General features: G+C 44.7%; 1 protein-coding gene across 1 annotated transcript in view; it reads left to right on the top strand.

Moving 5' to 3' along the window:
- The first annotated feature begins 16 nt into the window (after positions 1–16).
- The window catches only part of LOC102303355, an 11219-nt gene continuing 1113 nt past the window's right edge, over positions 17–10122 (top strand). The window contains exons 1-7 of the mRNA XM_005952847.3: positions 17–399; positions 480–596; positions 3495–3827; positions 4281–4622; positions 4804–5139; positions 7851–8129; positions 9408–9752. Of these exons, the coding sequence (XP_005952909.3) occupies positions 39–399; positions 480–596; positions 3495–3827; positions 4281–4622; positions 4804–5139; positions 7851–8129; positions 9408–9752 (2113 nt within the window). The 5' untranslated portion in view covers positions 17–38. The remainder of the gene's footprint in view (positions 400–479; positions 597–3494; positions 3828–4280; positions 4623–4803; positions 5140–7850; positions 8130–9407; positions 9753–10122) is intronic.

The raw sequence follows: 10122 nt of genomic DNA, 5'->3' as shown, positions 1-10122 counted from the left end.
AAGGTCATGTGACTGGAAGCACAGGTCTCACCTGTTTCATGTTTCTGTCTTCAGTGTCCCAGCATGCCTCAGGGGTGGAGGTGTACGAGGGGGAGGAGTCTGTCCTGCTGCCCTGTCAGGTATCAGCTGATGTTTCCAGTAGCTCCACAGCAGCAGTGTGGGACCGTGATGGGTTCAAGAACCCAACGGTTCACCTGCGTAGTCAGAGTGGTGACGATCTTAGTGGTCAGAATGAACTTTACCAACATCGAACATCAATGAGAGCCGACGCTCTGCAGACTGGAGACCTTAGCCTCACTCTGAGGAAGCCCACAGTCTCTGACAGTGGAACCTACACCTGCAGTGCTGTCAGCTATGGAGACAGGTTGAGGCAGATTGAAGTACATCTGAAGGTCACAGGTGAGTGGACAGAAGTCAGATTAATGTGAGTTCATACAAACATGTTGATGATGTTCATGTCTCGTGTGTTTGTGTTACAGAACCTCCTCCAGTCTGGCACATAGTCCTCCCAGCTGTGCTGGGTACTCTGATCATCCTGGCTGCTGCCTTTGGTCTGTTTGTGTGCTGTGCATACAAAAGGATGAAGGACAGCGAAGGTGTGTGTGTGTGTTTTATAATGTGTGTGTGTGCGTTTCCACAGAGCAGACCAGGAAGTGGAAGCAGCAGCCATCACCTTCACCTTCAGTCACACATTCAGTCATTCAGTTGTTGTGTTCATCTTCTCAGTAACAATAATGAATCCTGTCTCGATGCTCAATCATTCAGGTAAGTATCTCCCAAACACTGCTGGACTCTGTGGCCTCCTTTCATCTTTCTCACAGCTGAAAATGTGCTGAGGAACTTTCCTCTGTGTATTCGAACACTTTGGTAGCAGAGCCTTGAACTCACACCGATGGAGCACATTAGAGGCTTCACCCACATCCTGGAGGTTTAACACACAGCTGCTCTTGTAGATCTGAACTGATTGTCTGATAGCGATGTCCTGAGGTCACATGACTAATGTGACTTTTCCAGGATCAGCTGGTCTGAGCAGCTTCAGTGATTCAGGGTCCTTAGATGGAAGAGCAGATCCTCTGCCACCAATCACAGACCTGTTTCAGCACTTACTGCTGTACTCTGGGGAATCAGTCCAGAAGTGTTTGTTACATAGTAGCAACAAATATTATTTTTCACTTAGTAGCAGCTCATTGCAGCTTAAATGGGGATCAAGATGGCGCCGGTGTCCATGGCTGCTCGTCTGTGGCTTATAGTTTTGTTTGTTTTTATATTGTTCCTGTCATGTGACACTCAGGAAATCTGCTCTCTACTGGTGTGATCGCCAGTCGCTTCTAAATCTCTGAAGTTCTGATCAAAACACAGTTCTGTTTGCTAACGGAGGTCAGAGTTCCTGGTGCCCGCTGCTGTCACATATCCCGACCGGCCATGCTGTCATGCTACCTCCCCAGCAAAGGCGTTGGGGTAGGCGCAGTGGCTGGCTGGTTAAACTCAAGCTCCCCTTGGTGCAGCATCTCACTACAGTCAGAGGAATACAGAGATTATTTCCTGGAGTTTTTGTGCACCGACGTTTCCTGGACCCCGTGGGTTCCTGCCTCATCCCTGTGGTCGGCCAGGATGACGCACCGCTCCTCCGTGACCCCTGTCCTCCTCGGCTGTGTGCGCCGGGTGAACCTGGACAATCTGAGGCTGCTGTGTCAGACTCCCTGTGCTGCTGGGGCTCATACCTCTGCCTCAGCTCCTGTGAGGATCGGGCTGGTAAACGACAGATCGCTGGTGAACAAATCTTTTATTCTGAAGGAGTTATTCACCTCCTGGAAACTGGACTTCATGTGTGTCACTGGGACTTGGCTTAACTGGTGAGTCCAGTATTTTATCTGAACTATTACCAGCAGGTTGTTCCTATTTTAACACACCAAGGACATCAGGGAGAGGAGGCGGTACGGCTGTTTTTAAAAGGATTTTAAATGTAAACAGTGTGTTTTACAGCCCTCGTCTTCCAGCTTTGAGCTCACGTGTTTTGAAGTCAGTCGCTCTAACTCTGTGCTGTTATTTATTGTCCCCTTAAATACAATAAGAACTTCATAAATGACTTTTCAGGATTCCTAGCTGGGCCTATGCCCAACTACGATCATCTTCTTATTGTGGGAGATTTTAATATCCATGTCTGCTGTCCTGTGAAAGAGTTTTTAAGCCTGTACCTGGCCCCCTACATGATCACGGACACACACTAGACCTTGTCACACAGTCTGCCTGTGTCTAACGTGGAAGTGTCTGACGCTGCCTTCTGGCTGTATTATTTGATGCTGTGTTTTCACACACTGCAGTTCAAACCAGCGCTGCTGTTCGCCGCTGTCGGATTTGATTTCAATCTTCTTGCCAAACTATCCTGGACTCTGTGTTTTAAATTGCCCCACCCTGACCCTGACCACCCCCAGGTTTCTCAGGTCAGCTGATTAGCTGCTCCTGGAGGTACAAATTTCCCACATGTGGGACTAATAGAGGTTATCTTATCTTCAGCTCAGAGGGGGCGGGGCCTTCTCCGTTGCTGCTCCTAATCTCTGGAACAATCAGCACATTAGAGACGCCGCTTCATTGTCCACTTTTAAAACACATCTTCTCATTTTACTGCTTCAATTTAATCTAATGTGCTGATTTTGTTGTTTCCATTTAATTTTACCTCTTTTTTTATTTATGTATTGTTTTCTTCTTTCTTTTTGGGCACGGTGGTTAGCACTGTTGCCTCACAGCAAGAAGGTCCCGAGTTCAACTCCACCATCAGGTCTTTCTGTGTCTGTGTGGGTTCTCCCCGTGTCCTCCGGCTTCCTCCCACAGTCCACAGACATGCAGTTTGTGGAGATTCATTGAAAAAATCTAAATTGCCCATAGTTGTGAATCTGTGAGTGAATGTGAGCGTGAATGGCTGCCTGTCTGTGTCTGTTAGCCCTGCGACAGACTGGCGACCTGTCCGGGGTGTACCCCGCCTCTCGCCCTATGACAGCTGGGATAGGCTCCAGCAGCCCTGTGACCCTGAAAAGGAGAAGTGGAAGCGAATGGATGGATGTTTTCTGTTTGTCATGTCAGAACTTTGTTTGCAGCTGGGAGTTGTCTGACAGCGCTTCATGAATTGATTACTTACAGTGTGACTGGTTTTAACTAATATCTGCTGGAATCTCTGCAGACCATCAGTAGCAGCCTGAAGCAGCAGAATTAGAAGAAGTCTCCTTCATGTCTCTAAAGAAGTGCTGACACATTACAACATACTGCAGCACTAATTCATGCACAACTTTCACAGATTAAATAAAAGCTTGTTATAATTCAAAGTTACTGCCTGTATGTTTGACATAGGAAAGCAGCTGTTTGTGCAGCCTCACACATCAACACAACAGTTCAGCTCCAAGTCAGAGAAACACTGAGAACAGCTGGTTACAGAGCAGAGGACAGGATGGAGGATCCACCTCACTCATGTCTGTCTGTCTGTGTTCATGTTCTCCTCTCAGCTCTGCTGCCAGAGGTGGTGGAGGTGCTACAGGGGGAGAAGTCTGTCCTGCTGCCCTTTAAGACCACAGCTGACCTTCCTCAGCACGTCACAGTGGAGTGGACAGACTCCAATGCCATGAAGGTCCACGTGTATGAGAGTGGAAACAATCAGCCAGACAAACAGCACCAGAGTTACAGAGGTCGCACAGAGATGAAGGAGGATCCACTGAGAAACAAAGACCTCAGTCTGACCCTGAAACCCCTCCACCTCACTGACAGTGGAGTCTACACCTGCATCGTCTACAAGAAGGATGGACACATGCTGCAGAAATCAGTGACTCTCAGTGTCAGTGGTGAGTGTAACAGCTGTTTGTCCACAGTGTGAATCCAGCATGAATAAGATCCAACCAGACAGATTCTTGGGTGCTGTTCTTTATTTTAATTGTTTTTAAGATAACCAAATGTCTGGATATGACGGTCTTTGTATCATCATCTTTTTGCTACCACACATAGTTGTAACCCCCATTACTGGTTTCATTCTCAAATGCTGTTTTTCAGAATATGTCCAGAGAGCTTGTATTGCTTTGTTTTCAGTTCGACAGTAATAGGTCCAGCAAAGCTTTGGCAGGAGAACATGCAAAGACATGATTGGTTAGCATTTGTAGCATAGAAACCATCACAGATAGTGCTGAATTTCTCTGTGTTTTTTTCTCAGCAGTGCACACAGTGGGAATATTTAGTCTCATCATCATGGAACAGTAACAGTGAGCTTTTTTATCTGTCTGTGTTCTTCTGTTCTCTCTCAGTTCCTCCGCCACAGGTGGTGAATGCAACAGATGCAGACGAGTCTGTCCTGCTGCCCTTTACAACCAAGGCCGACCTTCCTCAGCACGTCACAGTGGAGTGGACACTCACTGAACCCACAGAGAGGAAGGTCCACGTGTATGAGAGTGAAAACAATCAGTCACACAACCAAGACCAGGATTACAGAGATCGCACAGAGATGAAGGAAGACCCACTGGGAACCAAAGACCTCAGTCTGACCCTGAAAGACCTCCACCTCACTAACAGTGGAGTCTACACCTGCACCGTCTACAACAAGGATGGACACATGCTGCTACAGAAAGCAGTGACTCTCAGAGTCAGAGGTGAGTGTAACAGCTGTTTGTACACAGTGTGAATCCCTGCATGTGTAAACCTGTGAGTGTGTCCAGCTGTTTGTGCAGCCTCACACATCAACACACAACACTGAGAACAGGAGCTGCTGGTTACACAGCAGAGGACAGGATGGACCATCAACTTCACTGATGTCTGTCTGTCTCTTTACAGAGAGTGTGCCAGACATTGTGCAGGTGCGACAAGGAAAGAAGTCTGTCCAGCTGCCCTTAAAAACCACAGCTGTCCTTCCTCAGGACGTCACAGTGGAGTGGACAGACTCCAATAACAAGAAGGTCCACGTGTATGAGAGTGGAAACAATCAGCCAGATGAACAGGACCAGGTTTACAAAGGTCACACAAAGATGAATGAAGATCCACTGAGAACTGGAAACCTCAGTCTGACCCTGAAAGACCGCCACCTCATTGACAGTGGAGTCTACACCTGCACCGTCAAGAAGAAGGATGGAGACAAGCTGCTGCAGAAATCAGTGACTCTCCATGTCTATGGTGAGTGAAACAGCTGTTTGTGTGAATCCAGCATGAATCAGTGAAATCCAAGAGCAGCTGATGGATCTGTGATAAAATAATGTTTCTTATGAGACACAAAAGTGCTGGAAATGAATTTAATAACTGAAAGTGTAATGAGGTATTTTGTGTTTTCTGTCATATACAAGCTGAGTGTAGAGCTCTCCATCATCATCATCATCATCACTCTGAGCTGTTAATAAGAGCCTCCTGACATTCACTGATCAGTACAGATGAATATATTTGCTGGCACAGCTACTCCTCAGGGTTCTGCTGATTGGTCGACTTCTTTAACGAGACTTTTTGGTAAATAAGGAACAGAGTGCTTCATCTTCTATATATATTTGATCATAAACTAACGTTGTTTAAAATAACAATTAAGACTTCGATTATCTAAATGTGTTCTGGTAAATCAAAGCTGACAGCTAGTGCAGCAGAATCAGAAAGACTTTATTTATCCCCTACAACTAGAGCTGGGCGATAGAACGATAACGATATGTATCGCGATATAACTTTTACTCGATAGAGAAATTAAGCTATCGCGATAGACCTCGCCGCTCTTGTCCTCTTAAAAAAAAAAAAAAAAAAAAAAAAGGTCAGCCAATCCAAATTAAGTAGCGCAGAGCCGAACCAATCACAGCCGCAGCGTCACGTCGCGTGACTTGTTACGTACAGCACAAGTGCCAAGCCGCACGTGTGTTTGTTTGGGAAGCAGCCAGCGGGTAATGGAGCCAGCGCGTAATGGAGGAAATGAGTGTGCCGACTAGAAAAATCAACCGAGCGTGACCGAAGAGAAAACAGATGATGGTTCCAATGCCGGAGAGATTGTCGAACGGAAGAGCCATAGAAGTTCCGTAGTGTGAAGGTATTTCGGCTATTTCAAGTCTGACAAAAAACAGAGTAGCGTGCACTGTAAATTGTGCCGAAAGCAAGTCTGGAAATACAATAAACTGGTGCATGCGTCACACTGTGCGCCACGTTATTGTTTCGGTGAAATGAATTTCTACAATACTGTTACTGTTAATTCTACTCTCTGCAGTGTTTAAATGCTTACATATACACACAGTTACTGTCCGTCCACACATACGACTCGGTTCTGCTTCTATGCCCCAGCTTTGTTTACTTTTTCCCACCGAGGCTTCTAGACTTCTGATTGGCCAACATTTCTGCACGGTTAGGAATCTAGCGCCACCTGCTGCTTTGGCATGTTCATAGCAGCGTTTTCCTTCATTTCTGCCTTTATGTGTGGACGGGATTATTTTTTAAAACGAAAACGGAAAATCTCCGTTTTCAAAAATACCCGTGTACGTGTGGACGTAGCCTCAGTCTCTGACTGGAAGCGCTAATTCGTCATTCGGCTTTTGTCAGACTAAAGTAACTGTTAAAACTGTTTGAAAAGCTAAGCTATACAACAAGGAGAGATTGAGAATTTCCTTTTAGTTCTCAGTTTATTTGATATTGACAAAAGTTAGTCAGTTTTGTCTGTTCTTCTGTAAAACAAACTAAGATTTATTTTTAGAATTAATATTTTGTTTCTAAGTGGAATTGACAATTTAGTCTGTTTCGTTTGTTCTATTTTGAAACTTAAACGCTTTAGCGGCTGCCTTTTGTGTAGTTTGCAATATTTGCCTTTATTTATCTGAAAAAGTCTCATGTTCCTTAAGTACATCTACCCTGTTGAACTTATTATGGGAAATAAATATTTAAATCAAAACAAGCTGCTGATTATTTCACATTTTACTTGTGAGCAACGGCACATTTAAATCTTACAAATATAGTTATTTGGCTTATATCGTGATAGATATCGTTATCGCCTGAAATGAAAAAAACATATCGTGATATTAAAAAATCTTATATCGCCCAGCTCTACCTACAACAGAGCAGGATGACGTTGAAGATATGGACAGGGCATGAACAGGCAGCAAGCATGAGCTAACAAATACACACTGTTTTAAAATTAAAATGAGTGAAAGGTTAATAAATAACGATGTTGGGATAAATACAGACTTCCTGATGATGGAGAAGCACAAACAGAGTAAAGATGTTTAAAGGGTTCAGTGTGAAGACTGTGATCCAGGTCTGAAGGAGATCCACGCCAGCGTCCGATAAACCTGTCGCTCACTCAGGACTAAAGTCTTTTTTTGTTCTGACATCACTTCCTGTGCTGCAAGTCCAGCCTCCAAACCTCTGATCACATCTGAAGTCTTCTGAACAGCAGTTGGTTTCTCTGAGGTTAATGACACACATATAACAGTGACAGTCAGCATCAGCCCACAGTGAAGCTTCAGGTGACTCCAGGCTGCCAGCATAGCTGACACACTGACAGCTGCTTAGTTTCACCAGTACTGATAACATCAGAGCTTATAAATACTCTAAATATTACTCCAGTACCATCCCAACTCATCAGACTGTACACAAAGGATCGTCTCTGTGTTCTCTGTTTGATGGAAACAGTCAGCTGTGAGTGTGTCCAGCTGTGTGAGAATAAAAGCTGCACAGCTGTTTGTGCAGAGGCCATGATCACCCACTCACATCTGTCTGATCTCTTTTTAGAGAGTCTGCCTCACATGGTGGACGTGCCACAGGGGGAGGAGTCTGTGCTGCTGCCTTTAAGACCAAAGCTGACCTTGGTCCAGTTTGTCACTCTGGAGTGGACTCTCACTGGTGTCTGTCTGTCTCTTTTCTCTTTTCAGACACTGTGAGGAGGTTGGGGACAGTGTATGGAAACAAGTCTTATTTGCTAGAATTTCAAAAAACAGATAAACTTGATCAGATTTCCAAAGTGGAGTGGAAACATATACACCCCAAATACAAGTCCATAAAGGAAATAACACGCCATCAGGGAAATGAGAAAGACCTCAGTCTGAACCTGGAAGACCTCCACCTCACTGACAGTGGAATCTACACCTGCACCGCCTACAACAAGGATGGAGCCATCCTGCTAAGGCAATCAGTGATATTTGGTGTCAGAGGTGAGTGTATCAGCTGTTTGTCCACACCGCGAATCCCAGCTGTGTAAACTGCGAGTGTCCAGCTGTTTGCAGCTGTGTGAGAATAAAAGCTGCACAGGTGTTTGTGTGATTGAAATGCACTGAGTGTGATGCAATACGGCAGCTATTATAGTGGTTAGTTATGGCATGGAGATTCATGGAGCATGCTGTGAACTTGGCTAACATTACTTAGCAGCAATATGAGTTACTTTACTCAAGTGAAAGCTTTAAACATTAGCCTGATACGTAGCATTGTGACAGACCCAGAGTCTCCATTTCAACTTTTGTCCAAAGTACTGACTTCAAACTATACACCAGTTTTTAAATTGTGTTGATAGGTCACGTAAAACCAGAGTCATGATCAAAAGTACACGCGATATATTTTTCCTAAATAAAACAGAGGCCTTTACTACGGGAAGAGAAGAAGGACAGCGCTAGCAAACACTCCGCTTGTGAGCAAAAAAGGAAAAAAACACCTGTTTGTGTCAAACAATCAAAAATATAAATGGAAACGTGACATTTGGTTGTTTAGGAAAAGGGGAAGTTGTAGGAGTGAGCAAGTGAAAGAAAGAAAGGGAGAAAGTGAGTTTTCACAGGTGAGAGATTTGTGTTGTCTTGGTGTAGTTAGTGTGTGGTGTTGTCGTTGTTTTGTGTGTCAGTTCTACTAGTGAACGTCACAGTTGCTGCAAAAAAGCCACCAGAGGCAGATTGCAGTGTAAACACTGTCTCCAGGTGGAAAAGCGATACACCTGCTGCTGTCATACCTGCAGGGTTCGTCCCTGTGCTGGGTGGAATAATGGTAATATGAGGGATCCATATGGGCACAAAGAATAGTCACGTGTTTTTGTTCTACCGACGTTCCCTGACTTTCATTCAAAAGCTGTGTCTGGTCAGCACCGACACATTAAACTGCTTACACATCATAAATGGCTTCAAGCTCACACTGAGGCCTGTGGGGCACCATCAGCCACGGACACCGTATATGGATATTTCATACATTAAGGCTGCCTGTTTATTTAAGGGAGATGAACAATACATTATAACTGTACCAAATAATGTCACTGATGATAGATTAAATAAGTAGATTTTAGGAAATGCACTGGGAAAACTTGAAAATGGACCTTGAAAGTGCTTGAATTTGACCCTGAAAAAGGTGTACGAACCGTGACTGAAACACTGAATGCTGCTGGTTACACAGCAGAGGACATGATGGACCATCAACCTCACTCATGTCTGTCTGTGTTCATGTTCTGCTCTCAGACTTCCAGGTGGAAGTGGTGGAGGTGACAGAGGGGGAGGAGTCTGTCCTGCTGCCCTTTAAAACCACAGCTGACCTTCATCATGTTGTCAGCGTGTACTGGACTGTCTCTGAACCCACAGAGAAGATTGTCTATTGCCTTGATGTGTATAAAAACAATCAGCAAGGTGTACAGGACGAGTCTTACAGAGGTCGCACAGAGATGAATGAAGATCCACTGATCACTGGAGACCTCAGTCTGACCCTGAAAAAGCCCCTCCCCACTGACAGTCATAGCTACACCTGCACGGTCTGCAACAAGGATGGACGCACCCTGGTACAGAAAGTCGTGATTCTCAGAGTCAGAGGTGAGTGTAACAGTGCAGTTAATGTTGAAGAAATGATGTAAAAAGATTGACAAGAAGTTTACACTATAAGAAAGAAAGTGATGGGTGCCGTAGTGTCACATAAAGATCTGAACACACGTTTAGCTGCACCATCCCTCCTGTAGTGGAACTACTCTGTGAAATATTTAAGGTGTCTAGTTTCAGTAACAGCAGAATTATCTTCACATGATGTCTGCAACCACAGACAGCTGACTGTGTTCATCTGGATGTTATTAATGGAAGTGTTAGGGTGACTTCTTCAGTCCCAGAAGGCTGAATCCTGGATGATTGAACCTGCTTCAAGGTTAAATCCACATTCATTCACTGAGTTAAAGAGAAATGAAAATAATCA

Source organism: Haplochromis burtoni, unplaced genomic scaffold (assembly GCF_018398535.1).
Source record: "Haplochromis burtoni strain Fernald_Lab_line unplaced genomic scaffold, NCSU_Asbu1 Contig_1985, whole genome shotgun sequence".
NCBI lineage: Eukaryota > Metazoa > Chordata > Actinopteri > Cichliformes > Cichlidae > Haplochromis > Haplochromis burtoni.
Note: the sequence above shows the minus strand (reverse complement) of the source record. Positions and strands in the feature narration are given on the sequence as shown.